Source organism: Panthera uncia, chromosome C2 (genome assembly GCF_023721935.1).
Source record: "Panthera uncia isolate 11264 chromosome C2, Puncia_PCG_1.0, whole genome shotgun sequence".
Taxonomy (NCBI): domain Eukaryota; kingdom Metazoa; phylum Chordata; class Mammalia; order Carnivora; family Felidae; genus Panthera; species Panthera uncia.
This window is the reverse complement of record NC_064810.1, coordinates 27,000,562-27,027,021: the sequence shown is the minus strand read 5'-3', so window position 1 is coordinate 27,027,021 and position 26,460 is coordinate 27,000,562. Positions and strand designations below refer to the sequence as shown.

At 36.8% G+C, this 26,460-nt stretch overlaps 1 protein-coding gene across 7 annotated transcripts in view; it reads left to right on the top strand.

Annotated features, from left to right (window-relative positions):
* Positions 1–26,460, top strand: part of USP25 (ubiquitin specific peptidase 25) — a 149,722-nt gene that overhangs the window by 3,743 nt on the left and 119,519 nt on the right. For 2 of the 7 annotated variants that reach the window (XM_049627974.1, XM_049627973.1), the window contains exons 1-2: positions 7,560–9,264; positions 23,727–23,804. In XM_049627974.1, coding sequence (XP_049483931.1) covers positions 9,031–9,264; positions 23,727–23,804 — 312 coding nt within the window. In that variant the 5' untranslated portion in view covers positions 7,560–9,030. Of the gene's footprint in view, positions 1–7,554; positions 9,265–12,840; positions 12,953–23,726; positions 23,805–26,460 lie in introns of those variants that run through there. The other 5 variants (XM_049627980.1, XM_049627979.1, XM_049627975.1 and 2 more) reach the window with 4 other exon arrangements.

The following is a 26,460-nucleotide window of genomic DNA, read 5'->3' as shown; positions in this document are numbered from 1 at the left end:
CCCTCCCCCCCCCTCGTGCTCTCTTTGTCTCTGAAAAACAAATAAACATTTTTTAAAACAATTAGCTAGGGGCGCCTGGGTGGCTCAGTCGGTTAAGCCTCCCACTTCGGCTCAGGTCATGATCTCATGGTTCCTGAGTTCAAGCCCCGCATAGGGCTCTGTGCTGACAGCTCAGCCTGGAGCCTGCTTCAGACTCTGTGCCTCCCTCTCTCTCTGCCCCTCTCCTGCTCATGCTCTGTCACTTTGTCTCAAAAATAAATAAAAAACATTAAAAAATTTTTTAAAAAATATTTAAAAAATAAAATAAGATTAGAGATAGTTAAATCCTGTGCATAATTTTGGTTTTGAACATATACCTTCAGTATTTGTGCTTGATATTTACCTAAATGTAGGATCCTTAGATCTCAAAAATCTGATACATACATAGATTCAAGTCCTAAATGAGGGATCTTGAGGGCAGCGATAGAAAGCTTCCTCCTAGGGACCAAATTGATTTATAGAGTGAAGTGAGCTGGATGCTATTTACATTAAGTGCATTCTTCTGAGTTGAATAAAATATAAGGTTGATAGGGCAGGTATTTTGCCTATTTTGTTTTACCCTAGAGCTTAGAATGTTTCTTGCACACAGTAGGTTTCAGTAAATATTTGATGAGTGAAGTAATGAGTGAATGTTTTCTAAAAGAAATGCAAATGCAGTAGTTATTTTAGTTTCTTAATGGAATCTCGAGATTTAATTATTGAGAAACCGTGGACAACTGTGGAATATAGGCTGTGTAGTGAAAAGACCATAGAGTGTGGGTTAGGTCTAAATCACCTTTCTGTGACCTTGGGCAAGTCATTAAGTGACTCTGAATCTTCCATTAAAGCCTTAAAGTTAGTATGATTAGACGTGAGCAACTCTTTTAGATCCTGAGTGTTTGGTGGAGGTAAGCATGCATTTATTTCTGGACAGGGAGGACAAAAACGAAATGTTAGAGGATGGAGGCAGAAGGAATTTAATGGGTCAGCAGTCAACTTTCACTTAATTACAGAGGGGTGTTAGGTGGGAAAGATGTCATAGATCAACCAAATTAAGAGTTAAAGCAAAACTTGGAAAAATAATACAAACTGAATGCAGGGTAAATATTTTAGTTAAATTAGTATTTTAATTTAGCTATCATTTAAAGTCATGAAAATATAGTACAGCATTTCAAGGGACAGTTAACATTATGTAAATCACTGTAAACATTACATAAAAGGGATATTCTTTAGTACTAAATAATTGGTTATGTTGTTATTAGCACAAGACTTGGTTTGGGCAAAGAAACAGGATCCAGGTACTTACTCCCTTCTTATTCTTTCTCTTTCTCACCTAATTTTGATTTGTATCCAGCATTGGATAACATTGTATCCAGCTGCCTTAATGAATTTCATCAGTTTCAATAAATATTCTGTTGATTTTCTTTAATATTCTATGTTTATAGTTATATCATTTGCAAGTAATTATCATTCTGACCTATTCCTTGTTAATACTCATACTTTTATTTTCATTGTTATTGCTTTAGCTAATATTACAGAATACTGTTAGGATTAATGTTAGTTTCTGTTATGTATTGTTTCATTATGATGTGGAGATTTCCTTATAGCCCTCTAAGTTTTTTAAATGTTTTGAAAACAGATTTTGATTTTTTTATCAAATGCCTTTTCCTTTTTCCTTTTGCAATTACCTATGTGATAATTTGTGTGTCAGTAGTAAAAACGACTGTAATAGATAACATATGTGAAATATGATATATATTTCTATGTTAAGGAATTGTGCTTGGAGTTTTAAAAACTTTTTATTCATTAATTTTTTTCCAAACACATTATTAGGTGAGCACAATTGTTTTTTTTTTTTTTCCCCTGAATGTTGTGGTTGAGGAAAGAGTATTAGAAAAGAACTAAAACAACATTTCATTGCTAGTATGTGTTGGGGTGGAATTTAAATTCATGGTCATTGCAGGCAGGTTATGAGCCTGCATTCGTAACCATTATGCTATATTGCTTTCTGGTAAAATTTAATTTAGTCACGATGCCTCCAAATTTGATATACTAAATTTTAATCTGGAATTTAGTATCGATATTCTTAGATGAGATTGGTTACACAGTTTACTTTTCTGCATATGGGCTATCGGGGTAAGGTTAGCTTATAAAATCATTAGAAAGTTTGTTGAGTTTTCCTATGCTTTTGGAATTGTTTAGTGTAGGGTTAGGTTAAATCATTCAAAATTGTTGGTTTTCAGCCATTTTTTATTGTTAAATCTAAGTACTTGTTACTTTGAAGGTTTGATGAATATGACTATAGCAGGCAGACCATTTTATTTAGAACAAGTTTTATATAAGCCTTCCAAATTTTGACTATTACCTTTTAGGTTTCTACCTCTTCCAGCATCAATTCCAGCATCAATTTTAAAAATATTTATTGATTTAGGTTTGATTTCATTTAGATGTATATATGTATGTATGTACAGGTCTGATTTTTTTTTTTTCTTAAATCTGGCTGTGTAGACAGATCCTTTTCTCACTCCTGTTTGTTTTGTTTTAGTCTCAGTTTTGCCAGATGTTGATCTATTGCACTCTCTTTCAAAATCCACTTCTTTGTTTCCTTTATAAGCTCTGTTTTATCTTCTAATTCATTAATTTTTGCTTTTTGTCTTAAGTATTTTCCACCTTTCTCCTTTTTTTTTTTGGAGGTTATTATTGCTCTTTTTATACTTGGTGAGTTTCTAATAGAGTAATAATGACAGGTATTTTGGACTGTTGGTTTTCTTTGCTTGAGATTTGACTTCATTTTCTTTAAAAGTTTTTGTTTTTTGTTTTTTTGTTGTATGTCTCAAGATGTTGCATTTTTTTTAAGTTTATTTATTTATTTTGAGAGAGAGAGCATGAACAGGGGAGAGGCAGAGAGGGAGAAAGAGAGGATCCCAAGCAGGCTCCACATTGTCAGCACAGAGCCTGATGCGGGGCTTGATCCCACGAACTAGAGATTATGACCTGAGCGGAAACCAAGAGTTGGGTGCTTAAGGGACTGGACCACCCAGGTGTCTCAATGTTGCATTTTTAAATTGTTGATTTTTAGTTTGAATATGCTGTTTAAACAAGATGATTTGTAATAGTTTTAGAAATTAAGATTTTCAGGGGCGCCTGGGTGGCGCAGTCGGCTAAGCGTCCGACTTCAGCCAGGTCACGATCTTGCGGTCCGTGAGTTCGAGCCCCGCGTCAGGCTCTGGGCTGATGGCTCGGAGCCTGGAGCCTGTTTCCGATTCTGTGTCTCCCTCTCTCTCTGCCCCTCCCCCGTTCATGCTCTGTCTCTCTCTGTGCCAAAAATAAATAAAAAAAAAAAAAAAAAAAAGAAATTAAGATTTTCATATGCCTAAGTACATGAGGTATTAATGAGCATATGAAAAGGATGTGTATTTGAAAGTTACAGAGTTCTATGTTGATATATTCAATGTACACATAGTGTGGTTTGAGTATTTCGTGTTTTTTCCTTGTGTCTTAATTCTGAGAGATGTTGAGGTACTTTTAATATAATTTCATCAGATTCTTTTTATTTCTAATATATCTGAATCCAAACTTGTGTGCTTTTGCTAGTCTTTTAATACAATTTCATCATTTACATATGATAACTCATAAATTTTTTGTCATCTGAGTTTCTATTGTTTTCCCCACCCAGCTTTGATGGCTTGATAAAGTTTTCATTCTATCACCCTCCCTCTCCCCCTTGCCTCTTATATCCTCTATGATTGGGAAATCTTTCTCATTTCTGCCCTTTGTTTATTTTAGAAAGTAGGAACATGAGCAGGGGAGAGACAGAGGGAGAGAGAGAGCCCCATGCGCCCTACCTAGTGAGGAGCCCCAAGTGGGGCATGATCTTTTTACCATGAGATAATGTCCTGAGCTGAAATCAAGAATTGGATGCTCAACTGACTAACCCACCCAGGCGCCCCTCATTTCTGCTCTTTTAATTTTAAATATATATTTAAACATAGTTTTCTGATGGTGCCAAAATGAATAGTTTTCTCTGTTTTCCTCTGTCCTCAATAAAATAGGCTTTTTCACATATTTTTATGTATAGTATTCCTGATTTTGTTGGGATAATATGGAATTGTAATTCTAAATAATGGCATTTTAAATTTCTTAAGATACACCTTACATCAAGAATATTACTTGCGTTATAGACACATTAGTAGCCAATTAGTTTTTAAAAATTAGTTATTTATGTCCTTTGGTGTATATGCAAGTGGTGAATCTTTGGGTTCTACTTCTGAAACCAGTACTACACTGTATATTAACTAACTTGAACTTAAATACATTAAAAAAAAAACAATGAAGAATTTTAAAAAAATTCGGTATTTAATATTAACTAGGTTTTTCTGTAAAATATAATACCGTTTGGTGTTACTCTACCAAAGTGGTAAGTTGTAGATAAATTGTTAGTTAACTCTTTTTTAAAAAATTTTATTTCAATTCAAGTTAGTTAACATACAGTGTACACACTGGTTTCAGGAGTAGAATTTAGCACCTGATATACGGGATATAGCGTTCGTATCCAAAATCTACAAAGAATGTATCAAACTCAACACCCAAAAAACAAATAATTCAGTTAAGAAATCACTTACATATCACTTACATATAACACCCAGGGCTCATGTCAACAAATGCCCTCCTTAATGCCCATCACCCATTTAGCTCGTCCTCCCACCCACCTCCTCTCCAGCAACCCTGTGTGTTCTCTGTATTTAAGAGTCTTTTATGGTTTGCCTCCCTCTCTGTATCTTATTTTTGCTTCCCTTCCACCCGTTCATCTGTTTAGTTTCTTAAGTTCCACATATGAGTGAAATAATGTGATATTTATCTTTCTCTGATTTATTTAGCTTGGCATAATTCATTCTAGTTCCATTCATGTTGTTACACATGGCAAGATTTCATTATTTTTCGTCACCAAGTAATATTCCATTGTATATACGTACCATATCTTCTTTATCCACTTGTCAGTTGATGGACATTTAGGCTCTTTCCATAGTTTGGCTATTGTTGATAGTGCTGCTGTAAACACTGGGGTGCATGTGCTTCTTCAAATCAGCATTTTTGTATCCTTTGGATAAATACCTAGTAGTGCAATTGCTGGGTCATAGGGTAAGTTCTATTTCTAATTTTTTGAGGAACCTCCACATTAGTTTCCAGAGTGGCTGCACCAGTTTGCATTCCCACCAACAGTGCACTAGGGTTCCCCTTTCTCTGCATCCTTGCCAACATCTGTTGTTTCTTGTGTTGTTGATTTTAGCCTTTCTGACAGGTGTGAGACGGTGTATCATTGTGGTTTTGACACGTATTTCCCTGATGATGAGTGATGTTGAACATTTTTTTATGTGTCTGTTATCTGTCTGGATGCCTTCTTTGGAAAAGTGTTCTTTTGCCCATTTCTTAACTGAATTATTTGTTTTTTGGGTGTTGAGTTTGATACGTTCTTTGTAGGTTTTGGATACTAACGCTATATCCCATATATCAGGTGCAAATAACTTCTGTTGGTTGTCTTGTAGTTCTGTTGATTGTTTCCTTCACTGTGCAGAAGTTTTTTATCTTGATGAGGTCCCAATAGTTCATTTTTGAAGTTATTAGTTAACTATCTGTAAGCTTGTAAGATTTCCCCTTTGGTTTTAGAAACCAGAAATTTTACATGTGTGTGTTCCTTCTTAACAGTCCTGCCTAGGAATTTTGATCTGAAAAGCTTCATGTTCTTAGGGAAAAGATATACATTCTAAAATTATCAATTCTACTCAATTCCTTCCCCCCCCCGCCCTCCTTCCATAACTGAATTATTTGAATATTCGATACCATTCATCTCTCTTATTTGCTATAAATTTCATTTTATAATTTCTTTCAGTCCTTTTTGTTCTATATGCTGAGATAAATTTTTAGTTAGATTGTACAAATTATTATTTTTGTAGTACCAGTTCTAGATGCACTACCTCCACAGGTGGTCATATAATATTTTGAGGACTTTTAATAATCTACAATACCAATTGTGAGGTAAACAGAATTGAATTAATAAATATTGGTTTATGATCAGCTGTCCATGCAAATATGTTTTCATTTATTCATAAAATTGCTTATTAATATTAATACTTACAAAATTTTACTTTTTAATAATAAATACACATGAACTCTACTTAAAACAAAAGCTATATCTTTGGAGGTAACCTGTATCTAACTAGTCTCATTTTCATTTCCGTCCCTGTATTTGCATTTGAAATTATAATTATCTTGAATCCTATGTTTATCTTCCCTTTGATTTCCTTTTTAAATATTTTTTAAAAATGCATATTTATTTTGAGAGAGAGACAGAGAGAGAGAGAAAGAATCCCAAGGATTCTCCACCCTGTCAGCCCTGAGCCCTGTGGGAACCCAGGAACCGTGAGATCATGATCTGAGCCCAAATCAAGAGTCAGATGCTTAACTTACTCAGCCACCCTGGTGCCCCTCCCTACCTTTGATTTCCTTTTTATTGTACCTTTATGAATTGTCGAAGGTACATATTTTTAATTTTCATTGTTTTAAATTCAGGAACTTTTTTCTACTTGATAGCTTAAAGATATTCATCTGTGTTTTCCACTGAGAGTTTTAAATGTTGTTTGCAACATTTAGACCTTATTCTATCTCAGTTGCTTTTTGTAACTTGTGTGAGGTGGGGATCCAATTTAATTTTTATCATATTTTTTTTGTTTTGTTTTGTTTTTGTTAATTTTACCTTATTGAATAGGTAGGGCTCTATCTCACTGAACTGACATGCCATTTGTCATATACAAAAGCTTTATTTAATGCTCTTTTTTTCTTGTGCTGTCTTTTGTTTCCTCATTCATTTCGTGAATACCATCCTGTCTTCATTGTTGTAGCTTCATAATAGTCTCTAGTACTGGAAAAGTAAGTTTGCTTCTCTTCCAAAATATCATGACACTCTTCTTCCTTAGAAATTTTAGAATAATCTTGCCAGTTTCTCTGAAAAACTCTCGTGTGAGTTTTTTATTAATTCGATTGATCATATAGACTATTTTGGGATAATTAACATATTTATGATATTGATTCTATCCATGAATAGAGTATACTTCTTTTCTTTAGGTCTTCTTTAAGATCTCTTATTCGGTTTTTAATTATAACTGTAGAATTTCTGTACATTATTCGTTTTAGATAGTTGATCATTTCTGATAATTATATGTGGTACTTTCAAAGATTTGCTATTGTTACTTGTTACTATGTTCACTTGCAAATGGCTTTTGTATATTGATCTTCTATCCATAGAAAATAAACTTTTTTATTGCACTACTTTTCCAGAGATGATTTTGGATTTTCTATGTAAAATTCTATCAGGAATAAATTTTGACTATTTCTAATTTTTATGCCTGTAATATCATTTTTTTATTATTGTACTAGGTTAGACCTTTAATAAATGTTGCTTAGAAGTGATAATAATGGATATTGTTGTCTTTTTTTTTTAATTTGTTTTAATGTTTATTTATTTTTGAGAGAGAGAAAGAGAGAGACAGAGTGCAGGCAGGGGAGGGGCAGAGAGAGGGAGACAGAATCTGAAGCAGGCTCCAGGCTCTGAACTCTAAGCTGTCGGCACAGATTCTAATGTGGGGCTCGAACCCACTAGCTGTGAGATCATGACCTGAGCTGAAGTCAGATGCTCAACCGACTGAGCCACCCAGGCACCCCTGGATATTGTCTTATTGCTGACTTTAAAGGACAGTTCCCTACTTCGGTACCTGATGAGTTTCTAAAGTATTTACATGTTGTTAGTTGTATGAACTTATATGTCATAAAAAGGGTTCTGTTTCTGAAGAACTAAAGAATATTGTTATATTTTAAATTTTGATGCTTGCATGTACTTTTTCTTTTGAGTCCTGGTGACTTGTGAAAGTTTCGGTCCAGACCTCCTGGGGGTGTGTGGGGAGGTAGTTGGTTTGTCAGAAGATAGTTACTTCTCTCATCCTACCTCTTGTAAAATCAGGCAGTGCACTTAATTTTTATCATGGGCCCTCCCTTTTCTTTTCCCCCAGGGACCATTCCATAATTATTCATTCCTGCCCTGATGTGTTTAGAGTAGGGGTAGTTACTATAATCTTTCCTTCCCTGACTCTGCAACACGTTAATACTCTGTAATGTCATAGAACTGACTTGAGCGTAACTTGACTGCAACAGTGGTCTGCCTTTTTCCTACAAATAAACATGGTGATATGGCATCATAGCTTATAATAATCATTAATTTATGTAATATATGAAAGGTCAGATTTGGCTTATGAAAGGCATTTTGGAATGTCACTGTGCAGTGTGGGTTAAGTAGATGAAGTAAAAGTTCAACTTATGACCACTTGTGTTTATTTTGGCAAACTTGTATTAATTTCCAAGAATATTCTCCTTGTCATGATACCTTGTTTTGTACATGTGATAAGTAGTTTTTGAAAGGTGTCTTTTTTCTCCTCTCTATTAACTGTTTTAGTACAGTCTGTCTACTTTTTAAAAATTATTTGGTCTGGGGGCACCTGGGTGGCTCATTCGTTTCAGCATCTGACTCTAGGTTTTAGCTCAGGTCACCATCTCATGGCTTCGTGGGTTTGAGCCCTGCATCGGGCTCTGCACTGGCTGTGTGGAGCCTGCTTGGGATTCTCTGTGTCCCCCTGTCTCTCTGCCTCTCCCCAACTTGTGCTGTCTTTGTCTCTCTCAAAATAAATAAACTTAAAAATTATTTAATATTTAAAAATGTCTAGCAATGTTTTTCTTGTCTCTTTAGCTTTGTTGATAGAGGTTTAGGTCAGAGTTTCTTACAGTGTGGTTTGTGGACTATTCATTTCCTGTGGTGCTTGCTAAAACTGTAGAATGCTGTACCTCACCTCAGACTTACTGTTTCAAATCCAAGAGTTGGACTAGGGCATTCTCAATAGGAATCACAACTGATTCTTCTGTACTTAAAGTTTGAAGACCACTAGTTGAAATTAATTAGTATTCTTAAAGATGAGAATGCTTTTTCAGCACTTGTGTGAATTGACTGCAGGGCTCCTCCAGGGTTTGAATTATTACAGTACACCCAACTTAACAGGGGAGCAGAATCTCTTTGAACACATAGGCTTTCTTTTGTTTCAGGTGTTTCTCCCCATCAGTTCACTGATGTGCTGTCCTGTCTTAAGGGAAGTGCCTCCTCCCTCAGGCTTTCAGGGTCAACATCTGTATGGAAACTCAAAGCTTCAGGTGCATGGATGGGAATAATTGCTCCCTGCCCCCTCGCCCCCAACGTCAGTAGGGCAGATTTAGTCTTGTTTTTAGCCATTGACTCATATATCAAGGAGTTGGGAAACAACTATATATGCTAAGGTTACAGTCTTCCTGTTTCTCTTTTTGGGGTGTGTGTATATGAATCATTTCTGAAAATTTTTTTGCGTGTGTGTGTGTACCAAAGCATATGAAAGCTTATGTACACTTTAAATAAATATAGTAAGATTACTACTCTTTGTACCACCCTGGACATGAAATAGAACATTTTATTCTAGAAATTTCCTTTGTGTCTCCCTCAAACTGCCCCTTCCTTCCACATCCCACTAGCTGCTATCTTGACTTTTCTAAGTTAATGTTACTGTGGTATATTTACAAAAATAAATAAATAAATAAATAAATAAATAAATAAAATGGAAACATCCATTTAAAGTATATAATTAGATGAATTTTGACAACTCGACAAGATTCCCTTATATCACCCTTTCAGTTTAGTATCCCTACACTCCCTGTACCTGGTAACCACTGATCTGATTTCTATTACTATAAGTCATTTTTGGCTGTCTTAGTTCTTCACATAAATGGAATCTTAAAATTCCTTTTTATTACATTTAACATTTTTTTGCTCAGCAAAATGTTTTTGAGATTCAGCCACGTTATTACATGTTAGTAGTTCCTTTTTGTTGCTGAGTAATATTTCATTATATGAATATTACAAACTGTGTAAACATGGTTCTTTTGGTGGGCTTTTGGGTTGTTTCCAGTCTGTGACTCTTATGAGTAATATGGCTACATGTACATTTGTAAGTAGATCTTTGAGGAGACATATTTCATTTCCTTTGGGCAAGTACAGAGGAATATAATTGTTATAAACTATTACTAAGTGGTTATTCAAAGTGGTTGTACTATTGTACATTCCTATCAGCCAGTGTGTTAAAGTTAAAGTTGGTCTACAATTTTGTCAACACTTGGTATTGTCAACTTTTATGTTTTAGCCATTTTAGTGAGTATGTAGTAGTACCTCATTGTGGTATTAATTTGTAGTTCCCTAATGACTAGTGGTTTTAAACTTTTTTTCATATGCTTATTGGCCACTTTTGGAGGAGTTTTATATATTGCTTCTCATATACAGTTGACCCTTGAATAATGTGGGGGCTGGGGTGTTTAGCCCCCATGCAGTTGAAAATCTGTATAGCTTTTGACTCTCCTAGGATTTAACTACTAAAAGCCTACTGTTGACTGGAAGCCTTACTGGTAACATAGTTGATTAATACAGTAAGCTAGGGAAAAGAAATGTTACTAAGAAAATCAAAAGGAAGAGAAAATACATTTATAGTACTGTATTATATTTCCTGGAAAAAAAAAAAAGCCACATATAAGTGGACTTGCACAGTTCAAACCTGTGTTGTTCAAAGGCCAGCTATCCTATCCAGTTTCACTTGGGATCAGCATTAATCATAACTAAAAAGTTAAAGATGTTGCTAGAGCTACGTTTTAGAAGCAAGTACTGATATGCTCACAAAACAAAATGAAACTGCATAATTGTCCTTCATTTTATCACTTTTTAAACGCCTGTTAAAAAGATCACTGCTGAAGAATGAAAACCCTCTTCTTCATGCCTCAAACTAACATTAATGTCTTTGATAATTAATTACACAAGAGAAATCTTTTTTGTTGCACAGGGTACAGAATATTTTGTTGCACAGGGTACTTTGTTTGCAAGTTTGGAAAGAACTTGCAGGACCAATGGCGGGTGGGCTGAATTGTGGAGAGGTAAGCAGTTGGGTCAAGAAAGATTTTTATTACAGTTTTGGTCCATGGGAGTACAAGAAGGAAGAGACTGATTTGAACTGGAAAAGGAAACAGCTCATACTTGCTGGGTTTTTGTTGGTGCTGTTCAGCCTTGAAATGGGTGGGGTGGAGATGAGTGGTACTAGGCCTGAGGCAGGATTGGCTGCTTAGCTGAGAGCTAGGTCGTCAGTGAAGCTGGAAGGACGTGGAGGAGAAGAGAGGGACCAGGAATGAAGAAACATTAGTGGCCAAGTCCATTACTATGGTAACACTAATGTGAGAACAATGCTACACTCATATACACAAGTTTATGTGTTATAATTCATGCCAGAATACATGCAAAATCAAATATCTTGTTTCTTTGAGGTGGAGCTACTTTGGGCTCCACAACTTTGGGTTGATGGTGTGGGGCTTGCTGTGTCCTTCACTGAGCATTTGAACTGGTCTGGGTTTCTCATCAAGAACACCCTTGAAGTCTTCTCATGAGGCCTTAGACAAAGGCTATGGGGCAGAACAGGGCTGAGGAAGAGGATTTAAAGAAACCTGCAGCAGTCCACTGTCTCAGGTTTAAAATTCTCAATTTTTAGACAGAAGAAGCAGCTCTTTGCACAAGCTTTGTGGGGTCATTGGACACTTTGTGTGCCTATTCTGGTCATAACATACAGATTCTCAGAAGTGGCTTCTGGGCTTCTTTCCTAGGGGGCCAGGGCTTCAAATAGTGATAAGACTGCAGAACTAATAGAAAACTGACAGCATGTATTTCCATTCCTGCTGGTGGCATCAGAGGAGTGGTACCCTTGCACCTGAGCATGTTGCTGGGTAGATGAAGGCAGCATATGGGATGGCTGGGTTCGATGCAGGAATCACAATAGCCCCCTTAGGGCATGGAGTCCTGTATGAGGACATATGGTCCCAGGAGCCTGTGAATATTGGTTTTCTTTGGTGTTGCCATTGGCTTGCTCTTGGCCATCTTGAAGTTGGCTCAGGCAAACTCTAGCTCAGGGTCTGTAGTTTTCTGATGGAAATGAAAACATTTCCCTGCATTCTTGGCTGTGCCTGTGGCAGTCAGGAACCTTCTACCCGTTGCACTGCTGGAAGAGATAGTAGAGTTCATAGAGCTGTTTGGGTTTAATGCGCAAAGGGAGGGGGCCAACCAACAGAACCTTTGTTCTTCCTCTCCCTCCTGTCTTAGGGTTTCAGGGGGCTTTCTGTGGAGAAGAGGGAATGGGGCTCTGGGAGGGTCTGGGGGTAGGCAGGGAGTGTGATGGGGAGGTACTTTGAACTGGCTGTTTTCATGTATTCCTTACTGATCATTTTTATATCTTGTACAAGTAATCTGTTTATATGTTATACAAATAAATGTTGTTACTGAGTTGTAGTAATTTATATATTCTGAATGCCATACATATATACATACATATAATTTGTGTATATATGTATATTTCCCCCCTTAATGTGTAGCTTGTCTATTGCTTATCAGTTTATTTGAAGTCTAAACTATTTTAACATTGATGTTCATTGTTCCTTTTTTTTTTCCCAGTTAGTGCTTTGACCTAATTTTCTTGAACCTTAGTTTACAATTTTTTTCCCCTGTGTTTTCTTCTAAAATGTTTTATTATTTTAACATTTACATGTAGGTCTGTCATTTATGTAGGGTTTATTTTATTTTATATTTTATTTTACTTATTTTATTTTATTTTATTTTATTTTATTTTATTTTATTTTATTTTATTTTATTTTATAGAGAGTGCAAGTGGGGAAGAGGGGCAGAGAGAGAGGGAGACAGGCTGTACACTCAGTGCAGAGCCAGGAGCGGGGCTCGACCCAACGACCCCACGACCCTCAGATCATGACCTCAGCCGAAATCAAGAGTCAGGTACTCAACTGACTGAGCCACCCAGATGCCCCACAGTTTATTTTTGTGTGTGCTTTGAGGTGTAAGAGTCAAGGTTCATATGAAATAAATAAACCTTTGAGTTGCAGTTCATTTATACTTCTGGAAACACCAGAACTTAACTGTCCTAATGCTGGTAAGTTATTCAGTTACCCCCACCCCCCTTTATTTTCAGTTTATTTATTTAGTTTTGAGAGAGCACAAGTGGGGAAGGGACAGAGAGAGAGGGAGAGAGAGAACCCCAAGGAGGCTCCGTCAGTGCAGATCCCAACATGGGGCTTGATCTCACGAACCTTGAGATCATGACCTGAGCCTAAATGAAGGCCAGATGGTTAACCGACTGAGCCACCCTGGTGCCCACAGTTACCTTTTATTTTTTTAATTTTTTTTTAACGTTTATTTATTTTTGAGACAGAGAGAGATAGAGCATGAACGGGGGAGGGTCAGAAAGAGAGGGAGACACAGAATCTGAAACAGGCTCCAGGCTCTGAGCTGTCAGCACAGAGCCCGACGCGGGGCTCGAACCCACAAACTGTGAGATCGTGACCTGAGCTGAAGTCGGACGCTTAGCTGACTGAGCCACCCAGGCGCCCCAGCCCACCGTTACCTTTTTATCTTTATGGACGATTAAGACTTTTTCACATTTGTTTCTCTTGTTTTTTCTTTTTTCCTTTTTCTTTTTGATTTGAAGGAGTTCTTTATAGTCTACTTTTTTTTTCTACTTACATATTTTGCAATTATCTTTTCCCATTTTCAGGATGTCTTTTTACTCTCCTTATGGTGCCCTTTCATGAATAGAAATTTATTTTAATTTAGTCTTGTGTAATTAGTTTCCTGAACTTCCATACCCTGTTTTATAAAGATATTTTCTTTTATTGCCCCCTATTGTTTTTCTTGTTTTGCCTCCAGTATTTAAGTCTTATTCTACTTGGATCTGAATTTTATACATTGTTTGTGTAGGTGGCCAAATTCACTTTTCCCCTATGGAGAACCAACAGCATTTCTGAAAAGTTCTCCTCCTGTCCATTAATACTCCACCTGATGAGAATACTTTTTTTTTTTTTTTTCTTTTTAAAGGAAAGCAGGTCTCCAGGACTCTCCAAGTATTTTTTATTATAGTTTTACTGAAGTTTGCATAAATATAAGTAGGCATAATTTTATTATGTTCTATTGTATCACTATTATGCACTAAAGCCAAAAGCCAACTAATGACTTATATGTAAGCAGTGCTAGGAAATTAGTAAAATTTAGATTAACAAGGTTAATTTGACAGATGGTAGTGTTTCACAGAAGCTAACTTAAGCACTTACAACTTCAACCAAGGAAGTAAATATATGTGTATCAAGATATTCTTGTAATGTATTATTGTTAAACTTTGGAAGTAGATTTTATTGCTGTTGTCATCCACATTACATCTGTGATCCTGCTAGTCAGTTGATAGCCATTGTCTTAGAGTGGTGTTCTCAGCTTTTTTGTTGTAAAATCTTCACAGATGTGCCTCCAAATTTGATCATAGTTTAAAACAAGTTTGTCTTTTTAAAAATTTTTTGCTAAAGCTCTGTAAATGTAATTACTGCAGTATCTCTCAAGCAGAATATTGTGTGATTTAGTGTTGAGTGGAGTATACTTGCTGTGAATAACAGGTAACAATTATAGCTTACTTTTAAGTTAGTGCCTGATAAATATTATTTATTAGAACCTGTGAGTACTTTGCCTTGTGAACAGATCTTAGGACCTGGACAATCAAGAGGGTGAGCTAATGCTATGTAGTGTGATAACTGCTTTTGCAGACACCTTGAAACAGTATTATATACTGGAGTAATAATTGTGTTGTAATTGTTACTACCTCTTTTAGGGGTTGTTGCACTCTGTTGCGGTGAAGGTTTTAGACCTTTTCAAGCGTGCTGCACAGATATTTAGTATTTGAAAGCATGTTACAAGCGCACAAAAAATTTAGAATTATTTGGTAAGAAGACAGCAGACAGGCCTAGCTGTTGGGCAAGATTTCTGTGAGTTTGTCAGTTTGTGCTATGTGAACTTTCAATACATATATTTAAACTGTTCACATTTGGGCTATGTTGTACAGTAAAATTTGGCTGCTAATACAATGTGTTTGTACTTGTTAACTGGGGAAATTTTCCAAGGTTTACTCTTTGATTTTCTGCTTTCTTTGTAAGCTGTCTTGGAGAGATCAATGTATTTTCTCACTCACATATATGTTCATTACTACCTAATTTGTATATTCAAAATTAATTAAATGTTACACCCTTACATAAACTCTAGTTTCCGTTGCCTGTTGTACATTTCTGCTTAGATATTCAGGCATTCAAGTATTATTTCTTTGTGTTAAGCAAATTGAGAAATAAGTAGTACACTAAAGTCTTCTAGTTTGGTGGTGCGGGAGCCAGAAATGCATATATGATATTAGACGTATTTATAAGACGTATTGGTAGGACCAAGGAGAGGATATAAGAATAGAAAAGGCCTCATCAAGGTGGGAGTGCTTGAAATGAGCTGTGGAAGACAACCAGGCAGATTGACAGTATCATTCTGGGCAGAGAAGTCCATGAGCAAGGGAAAATGGAACAATTTGGTGTCTTCTGTTATCTACCAGTAGCTTTATGTGACTGGATACTGTATAAGAAAAAGTAAATATTTAGTCTTTCCCTTATTCCTGCCGCAGAGCTTCTAGAATCCTCAGAATTTACTGTCTTTTGTATGCTAATGAGTTAACTCCTGGATGGGAGACTAGGCAGCTTCAGAGGCTGTAAAACCAGCCTCAGAAAACCAACCACTGTGATTAGAGGGTTAGAACCCTCAGCCCACTGCCAGTCCAGGGGCCGGAAATGAGGGCTGGAGATTGAGTTCAGTCACCAGTAGCCAATGATTTTATCAATCATGCCTATGTAATGAAATCTCTGATGCCTTCCGTACTTTTCATAACTGCTCAGTTAATCGTAGTTCTAGGATAGGACTTAGCATATATATGATTAATTTTTCCCTTTCTAATTATTTTTGGGACTTACTCTCTTCAAAATACAGAATTACAACATTAATATGTTGTTAGAGTATAAAAGTTGCTTTTGAGGAAGTTGTATTAATAAGGACCCAATTAGGACCCAAAAACCACACGGCAATTTGAATGTCAGGGAAAATTTAATACAAGGAAGTATTGACCAGTAACATGTGATTAACTACAAAAATATGAAGAGAACTCTGAAGAATAAAAGAAAGAGTAAATTTGGGAGAGGTCTGTCCTAAGACTGAGATTCAGTTTCTAATGTAGAATTTGTGATTGAAGCCCACTGGGATGGGGGACATGTTTGCTGAGGTGCTGAAGACTGGGACATTTCTGCAAATAGTTCTTTTGTTTTTTTTTTATTTTCAGAGACAGAGTCGTGTGCCTCACATGTGTGAGGGCATGTAATTGGGGGAGGGGCAAAGAGGGAGGGAGAGAGAGTAAATCCCTAGCAGGCTCCATGCTGTCAGAGCCTGACACAGGGGCTCCATCCCACAAACCATGAGATCATGACCTGAGCCGAAACTGAGACCCAGACGCTTATCCAACTGAGCCACCCATGTGCCCCTAAGAATATATATTTTATTTAAACTGCAGATTTTGTAGTCAAGATTATGACTTGATTCACAAAAGTTTTGATTACCCACATGTTTTCCAGAATGTAGGTGCTCTAAGTTAAAAACACTGTATCCCAGGGCACCTGGGTGGCCCAGTGGGTTGAGTGTCCAACTTTGACTCAGGTTATGATCTCACATTTCATGGGTTTGAGCCCTGCCTCAGGCTCTGTGTTGACATTTTGGAGCCTGGAGCCTGCTTTGGATTCTGTGTCTCTCTCTTCTCTGCCCCTCCCTGGCTCATGCTGTGTCTCTCTCTCTCAAAAATAAACATTAAAAAAAAAATTAAAACACTGTGCCAACATATTGGTATACTTGGGTTTTTGGAACTCAAAATGCATGTATTTAACTCTTTATAGACTTATATGATAATGCTGTGTAACAATACTTTGGGGGAAATTACAGGTAGAATTTCTATTTATGATGCATTTCTGTTATCTGCCAGTTAATAAGGTTGGGGGGGGGGTCTGTTAGGGGCATGGATATCATGCAGATGTTAGATTTGTTGTAGGCTTGGGGTGGCAGGAAGGGATATGAACTCTGAGGTGAGGAAGGATAAAAACCAACTATATCTTTACTTCCTTTTTTTTTTTTTTTTTGTATTACATGAATGCTTAAGATTGTGGCTCTGGGATTCTATAAAACAATAGGGAAAATCTTCTTTCTAAATTTAGAACTTTTGGAATATTTAAGCCTAAATGTAAATAGTGAAGAATGAAAATGCATGCCTTCAGATTTGTATACCTGTGGAGGTTTGTGGTTTGTTTGTTGTAATGCTAAAGTTCTGTTAACCCAAAAAAAGATTGAGATAAGCATTGACTCCAACCATTCATGGGGTTATGATATAGATAATCTGCATTTGGAAATTTCAGCAATATTGTACTTAGACTCATGTTACTATAGGATTGAGAAGACCAAAACTAGGAAATGAAACTTTTTTGTGGAATTCTAGATAGAATGTGGAGAGTGTGGAAAGTTGGCTTGTAAGTGGGCCTGATTTGTGTATTCTTCTTGTTCTATCTCCAGTAAGCAGTTAGTATGCCTTTCCTGTAGATGAGTTCAAGCCCTATGATCTACTTACTCCTTCCTGTTCACCTCTGCAAACTGCCGTATTCATTTATTCAGTCAATAATTGTTGAGTGCCTAACACATGCCAGACACTGTACTAGTTACTAGGAATACATTTATGAACAAAATAGTCTGTGCTGTCTTCAGACTTAGAGTCTGGTGATTAATTAACCGTGGTATATTATTATAATCTGTGGCAAGTGCCAGAAGACCCTTTAATCTTAACAGAAGGCAAGTGGTAGGTAAATTCGGGTTGGTAGATAGGGATAAAGAGGATTTAGACCATGAGAGACTCTTAAATACAGAGAACAAACTGATGGTTAAGGCGGGGGTGGGGGGTGGAGAGGCGAAAATGGGTGATGGGCATTGAGGAGGGCACTTGTTGGGATGAGCACTGGGTGTTGTATGTAAGCAATGAATCATGGGAATTTACCCCCAAAACCAAAAGCACACTGTATACACTGTTTGTTAGCCAACTTGACAATAAATCATAAAAAAAAAAAAAAGGATGTAGAATAGATGGGATCTTTTGAAATCAGTGTTGTTCTAGCACAGAACTGCCCCCATAGAACAGTAGAAAAACCTAGCGCACATTGAAGGTTTTCACCATGTCTTCAGTCCATTGAAGTACTCAGAGTATGTTTTTGCTTTGTTTTGTTTTGTTTTGTTTTGTTTTGTTTTGGCTTATATAGCTGGTTAGAGGCAGAGGCAGGTTTGGGGCTTACAAAGAAGTTACATGGACATATTATGTGTTTGGAATTATCTGTCTAGGAAGTTAGGGGATTTCTTGTTATGATAAGAGATAACATGAACTAGGGCATATCCAGAAGGTATTTGCAAAAATAGACATATGTATGGTTATGTGCCTTAAAGGCAGCAGTATAATTAATTCTTTTTTTTTTTTTAGTGTTTATTTTGAGGGGGAGAGAGCACGAGCGCGTGCGAGTGAGTGGGGGAGGGGCAGAGAGAAAGACACACACAGAGTCTGAAGAAGGCTCCAGGCTCTGAGCTGTCAGCACAGAGCCCGATGCAGGTCTCAAACTCACAAACTGTGAGATCATGACCTGAGCCAAAGTCAGACACTTTACCAACTGAGCCACCCAGGTGCCCCTAATTAATTATTCCTTGATAGGTGACTTTGAAGTACTACATAGTGCCTAGCAATGCTTTTAGTGAATGTGATCCTGAAGTTTAAGAATGTCTTGGGATTTTCTATCAAATTAGTATTTTGTCCCCTTTTTCTTAAAAAACTTGGAAGTGTTTTTAGAGATCATCTTCAGAGTTGCCTTTTTTTCTCCTGAAGATGGAAACCTTTGACTTTCTTTTGCACGAAACCAAGTTTTATTTATATTTGGAAATTCAGGAGCCAATGGCTGACTTATGAGTTATTCACCATTTAATGTAGAAAGCTTTCTTGTCTTGTTGTCAGTGGGGCTCTAGTTTTTTTTGTACCATTATTTAAGTATTTTACTTGAACATAGTATTGGATTTTTGCACTGAGTTTTCACTTTTCACAGATTCTTTAATCTCCAAAATCAAATATCATAGAGAAAATATGGAAAGGGTGTGCATGTGTGCACATATTAAGTGAGATGATAAACTGGTAGCAATTAAAACAGTCTGGCATACAGCAAGAGCATAATAAATGCTTACCTTCTTTCTTTGGTCTAAGCCAGGGATCCCCTTTTTTGCATCCTCAGAAGTTATACCAATGTTAAATATGGTGTATATTTACTGAAAAATATTTAAAACAGACCCAACATTAGGTAGGGTCAACTGTGGAGGGAAACAATTCATGTGGAACTCTCTGGTTCTTAATTTATATTGAAATTACTGATGCTTCTTTTTCCCAGAAGTGTGTATAGTATTCTGTTTTGCACATAGTGGGCACTTAAGGATGTCATCATGCAATAAAAATAACGTTAAGGAAGGAATCTGAAGGCCTGCATGCAGTCTTGGCTTATTGATTTCTATGGTGTTTGCACCTGCTGAATTTCTTTGAACATTTTGTCTTGCCTTTCTTGGTCCAGCACTGTGAACAGATTGCACCCTCCTCCTTATACTTTAGTATATAAATTCATACTGAAAAGAGGAGCTCAGAAAAGGAGCTCTAGAGAGGGAGGTTGGTTGTATCCATCTTGGATCAAAATTGCTAGTCCAAGAGGAGAGAACCATATGCAGGACATTTTTAGTTGAGGATCAGGGTGTATGCAGGCCAGAAATTCAGTAAATAGAAAGGTGCAAACCTTGAAAGAAAGACCAGAGTCTTAATTACAACAGAAATAGCAACGACAACAACATATAATTGTAGGAAATGAAGGTGCAGGTTTTCAAAGACAGGAAAAGCACAGCTGGATGATGCCAGTAACAAGAGAAAACTACAAATGAGGTGGCTTCTGTACCATAAACTTAGATTTTTTTCTCATAGCTCATCTCTTTTGATCTCTCTCCCATTTCTTGCTAACTAAGCTAAGAAAATTTTTTCACCTTTTCTCCTTCCCACTCAGCCTTCTTCCCCACACCATTTTCTCCTCATTGTTTAATTTTCTCTCAAAATTCATGTGATCACAAACTATGCTAGAGATACTCCTGGATTGTTTTTTTCCCTAAGATACTTAGCTGACTTTTTTGTGAAAGAGAAACAAAACATCAAACTATAACTACGAATTAGAAAATTTCAAACACATTGCTTCTGTTTATTAAATACTCAGTATTCTTGCTGCACTCTGTATCAGTCAACTGTCACCATAACAGGCCACTCCAAAACTTAGTGGCATACCAAAATACTATCATCGTGCTCACAGATTTGCAGGTTGGTTGGGGTGGCTCTTCTCCACACATGCCTCATTCTTCTGGGCCAAATGGGCTACCCATGGTCATGTTCTTTTTAAGAAAGTTGCAGAAGTTCAGGACGGAAGCCCATCCATGCAAGCACATCTCATATCTGTGTCCATGGCTATCTTTAATATGTTATTGATCAAAGCATGTAATATGGCCAAGCCCATCATCAGTGCAGCAAGGAAATAAATTCTCTCTAGGGGGAGGAACTTAAAAGTGGCAGAGGGTGAGGATATAGAGATGAGAGAATTAACACAGGCTCCTGTCTTTTCTGAGCTTTACATTTATGTTTACATTTTACCTTGAAGTCATTAGTGTGTATGTATACTATTTTGTGTTCTGTCACTTTAATATGATTTTGTAAAGATAATTTCTATGTAGGTTATATATTTTGGTATTTAAAAATATGCAGTTGTTTGCTTAACTCAAACTGTGCCTCTTGGTCCATCTGTATAAAAATAATATGAGATGCTTATTAAAAATATAGATCCCTTAGCCTTAACCCTGACTGCTCTGGAATTGGGGTCGGGGCCTGAGAATCTTCATTATTATCAAACTCATCAGGTCATTCCTCTGCACATTCAAGTTTAGAACCTCTTCCTTAGTGGGAGGACATCTGTATTGTTTCCATTTTTCTAGCATTATAAATAATAGCCAGCAACATTTGTATAAATGACTAATTTGGGGGGAGTATTCAGTAGTCTTTCCCTGATCCATGACCAAGTAATTTGCAGTTGACAGAAATAATGTTCCTTGTAAAGAATGGAGTTTGGAGGGCTGCTAGTGGTGAAATTACAAACAGGCTTAAGAAATCTGTTCAGTTTTTTTTTTTTTTTTAATTTTTTATATTATTAGAGAGAGACAGAATGCTGATGAGTAGGGTAGGGACAGAGGGAGAGAGAGAGAGAGAGAGAGAGAGAGAGAGAGAGGCAGTGAGAGAGAATCTCAGGCAGGCTCCATGGCCAGTGTGGAGTCCAATGCAGGGCTCAATCCCATGATCCTGGGATCATGACCTGAATTGAAATCAAGAGTGGACATTCAACCGAATGAGCCACCCACACACCCCAAATCTTTTAAGTTTTTTAATGTTCACTAAAATAAGACGTTGAATTAGATAAGAAGAATTTCTGTAAATATTTTCTACATCTTTAATTTGTGATGTTAGGTATTGAGTAACATAGTCATGGTTCCATTGCTAGTTCTTGGTACTGTTTTAAATGAACATAGAAAAGTTGACAAGTTTAAAGAGAATTTTTTTTCACCTCTGTAAATTTGGCAGTTTGATATTTTTACTCAACTATTTTATTCTTCCTGGCATTTTATGTGACCTTGTTTATATACTTTATTATTTTTATTTTATTGTCAGATAGTCTTGGTTATTTCAGCTCTTTAATAAGGTTATTGGAAATGAAAATGCACTGATACCATGGTGGATACTGCCAGTGTTTATCCACTATGCGTTCTTTTCTTTTCTTCACAAACAGAATCTTGATTTCATTTTTATTTTTATTTTTTAAATGCTTATTATTATTTTTTTTTTTTTGAGAGAGAGAGAGAATGAGAATACAAGTGGGGGAAGGGCAGAGAGAGAGGGAGATACAGAATCTGAAGCACGCATCAGGCTCTGAGCTGTCAGCACAGAGCCCGCTGTGGGGCTGGAACCCACGAACTGCAAGATCATGATCTGAGCCGAAGTCGGATGCTTAACCAGCTGAGCCATTCAGGCTCCCCTAAATACTTCAGGGTATATTTCTTAAGAAAAAAGATGTTTTCTTACATAACCATAGTGTAGCTATCAAATTCAGGAATTTAGTAGTAATAAAATATTACTAAGCAGTCCATATTCATATTTCTCCAATTGTCCCAGTAATGTCCTGTATAGCATTTAGTGTTAGATGCAATTTGGTTTCCCACATTACATTTGATTGTCATGTCTTTGTGGTCCTCATTAATCAAGAAACTCATTCTTGGTCTTTTATGGTATAGACATTTTAGATATAATAGAGTAATTATTTTGTAAAGTGTTCCTCAGTTTGGATTTGTGTGATGCTTCCTCAAGTTTAGATTCAGGCTGTGCATTTTTGGCAGGAATACCTCACTCAGGTGATATATTCTTCTTGGTGTATCACACAACATGAGGAGACATATACTGTCATTTTCTCAAGTTATTGGTAATATTAAATTTGATTACTTGAGGTGGTGTCTGTTATGTTTCTTCATTATAAAGTTATTCTTTCTCCCTTTAAAATTTATAGTAAGAGAGTTTGAAACTACGCAACTATACTGTTTCTCATCAAACTTACACCCAACAGTTTTAGCATCTATTGATGATTCTTGATTGAATTATTACTAAGATGAGTGCAAAATATTTTCAAGAAATATTTCAGCAGATCCTTTTATTCTAGTGTGACTTATTTTTCCTGTCATTTCCATTGAGCTTTCTGTGTTTCATGGTGCTATCTTACAGTTTGGGGGAACTTAAGTTTTAAGAAATATGGAGATGTAGGAAGGAACGTGGTCCTAAGTAGGGATGTTCAGGGAAGGGTTTGATAGTGGAATCCCATCCCTCTTTTCTCTTTTCCTCTCTAACAGAGTATAAGAGATCATATAGACCAACAGATCTGAAGTAAATGGGGACAAGTGATTAATTCTGTTTAGGATCTTTTATGACAGATTAGAGAATGAGATGATCTTTTTCCTCAAAGAGATCTTAGGATCCCCCTGATGTCATATACCTACTTACTGCATAGCCTGCCTTTTGACATGTCTTTTTCAAACATCTCAGGTGCATGAATGCTGACTAGTTAGAGCTGCCTGGGTTTCATTCAGTGGCCCCAGCCCCTAGGTAAAGTAGTCCAATGGATAAACCTGTTGTTCTTAATTTTGCTCAGGGTTAGCCATTGTGCATCTCACTCCATTTCTTATTAGGAGGGATAAATTAGGCAGTGAAGAATGGGCCAGAAACTGTTAATTCAGTAAGACTTCTTGGGAAGTAATATAGAAGTTCCCTTTTGGAAACATGGGAATGGAGTTAGGGCTCCCCACAGCATGGTTTATTCTTCATAAAATAATGAAATTTGTTGAGTCTCTCTCAAGTTCTATATTTTTTCTTCTCTATACTAGTTTATTTTTTGTCCCTTCCCCAAAGGTCATTTATTTTTTGTCCTTGAATATTTTCAGATTTTAAAATGTAATGATTTCGGTTTTTCTCCTCTAGCACCAGCAGACATTTCTGAATCAGCTGAGAGAAATCACTGGGATTAATGATGCCCAGATACTACAGCAAGCCTTGAAGGTATGGCCTCTGTTTTATGGCATATAGTTTATTTACTCCCTCATCTCTACTGCATACCTTATTTGAAAGGTTTTTAGTTACATTATGTGGTATAGTAGTAGAGATATAGGAAAGAAATTTTATAATGTAAGAGCCTTACTTATGCTATAATTTTGAGCATGTTAGTTTTCACAACCCAATGTTTCAAGATACCTTGGGGGTGACAGATGATCTCTGTCAATATGAAACACTTTTCATGCAAAATGGAGGGATATGAATCCAAATGCCATGGCTAGAGTGGGGTGGGGTGGAGAAATAATGGGGAGGGAGAGGAGGATAAAAAATAGGAGATTAATAGAAGGTCAGAAGCTTACATTTTTTTCTTTCCAAGAAGAAATAAAACTTGACTAACGTTTAACTAATTGCACCTTAAGAACATGCAGTCGCAAAGCTGTTAGTATATGCAGTAAATGAAGGGCATCGTTCTGGTTGTATCTTCTGAAATTCCCTCATTTCCACACGGAGAAGCCCAAATGAGTCAAATCACATGGATATGCCCATTGAAAAAGATCAAGTAGATGAAAGATATTTAAGAACTAGAACTGCATTTTAAAGTTATTTCCATATTGCTACTAATGGCTAACAGCAGGATGACATTTTTGCTATTGTAAGGCATACATACAGCTTCAATCCTTTGCAACGTGTTCCATGAGACAAATTTAATTATGTAATTTTTGATTCTGAGCCAAAAGTTTGTCATTTGTTTCCAGAAATAATTTTATCTTTTTAGATGATTGTAATCATCATAATAACTAGCAGTTATTAAGCACCTATAGCACTAGGTGCTATTCTAAGTACTTTATGTGGCTAACATCCTCCTAGTAACTCTGTGAGGTAGGTGTTACATTCATCCCCTTTTATTTTTTTTTTTTAATTTTTTTTTTTTAACGTTTATTTATTTTTGAGACAGAGAGAGACAGAGCATGAATGGGGGAGGGTCAGAGTGAGACACAGAATCTGAAACAGGCTTCAGGCTCTGAGCTGTCAGCACAGAGCCCGACGCGGGGCTCGAACTCATGGACCGCGAGATCATGACCTGAGCCGAAGTCAGCCGCTCAACCGACTAAGCCACCCAGGCGCCCCCCAATTTTTTTTTTTTTTAATGTTTATTTATTTTTGAGACAGAGACAGAGCATGAATGGGGGAGGGGCAGAGAGAGAGGGAGACACAGAATCCAAAGCAGGCTCCAGGCTCTGAGCCGTCAGCCCAGAGCCTGACGCGGGGCTCGAACTCACAAACCGTGAGATCGTGACCTGAGCTGAAGTCGGACACTTAACCGACTGAGCCACCCAGGCGCCCCCATTCATCCCCTTTTAAAAGATGAGTAAACAGGTTAAAGTGACTTGCTCAAGCTCACACAGTTGAAATGTGGAAACCAAGCAGCCTGATCTTGGAGTGCCGCACTTAATTTCTGCTTTTACTGCAGTCTTTGCTTCAGCTTTTTTTCCTGTCAGCAAAATGATGAAACAGTTTTGTTTAGAGTGTTAATGCAGGGTTTATGAAGCCACTGTTAAGTATTTGGAGAGGAAGCAAAAATGTCATACCTCAATTTTTATGATTATGACATTTAGATGATTGCTAGTCCTTTCTTTATCCTGATGAATATGATTCCATCACTCTGTGTCTGTTTTCAGAAAGTGCCTTTCCCATTCTCTGTCTCTGAGTGTGAGGCTGTCCCCTTACCTGGTCAGAGCAAGTTTGGGACTTCACTTTTTTTTTTTTTTTAACCTGGGAATTGTGTAGAATATGTATGAATGTAAAGATTCAAATTAACTATTGTCATCATTTTCTTTGAGGTACCTTGTGTGACTTCAGGTTTTTTTTTTTTTTTTTGAACTTTGGTTTCAATTAACAGTAGTTGGGGGGAGGGGACTATTCTTAAACCTTAACTATTACCCAGTATAAATTTGTAAGATATTTAATAATGAATCAACTTTCTTAGTAATATACTGACAAGGAGGCTGCTTTTGGGAACCACAAGGTCATTGACTGATTTGAGTACTTTTATTTTAAGAATCTATTTTTAGCCCTCCAAAGTAAGTGATTTTCAAGAAATCCCTGTTGCATTTAGTTTATTATTATTATAAGAGTATATAGAAAGCAATTAGCACATTTCTTGGGACATAGTAAGAGTTCGATAATGTTATCATGGTTATTGCAAATTACTTTACAACTATTTAACTCATCTAACATAGATTATGTTATACTCGTATTTTTGGTGAGTCATTTAAGAGTTTTATAATGGTTGTGATAATAAAGTTTAAAGCAGTGATGCTTTGGGGTGCCTGAGTGGCTCAGTCAGTTGTGTCTAACTTCAGCTCAGGTCATGATCTCGTGGTCTGTGAGTTCGAACCCTGTGTTGAGCTCTGTGCTGACAGCTCAGAGCCTGTAGCCTGCTTCAGATTCTGTCTCCCTCTCTCTCTGCGCCTCCCCCGCTCACAATTGTTTCTCTCTCTCTCTCAAAAATAAATAAACATTGAAAAAAAATAAAAATAAAGCAGTGGTACTTTTCCAACTGTACTTTTACTTTTTTTCTCTTCCTGGCTAACTGGAATTGGAGTTGGGGTGGGGGTTGGGGATCTTATTCTTGCAGTTGCTCAGGCTTCAAACCTTGGAA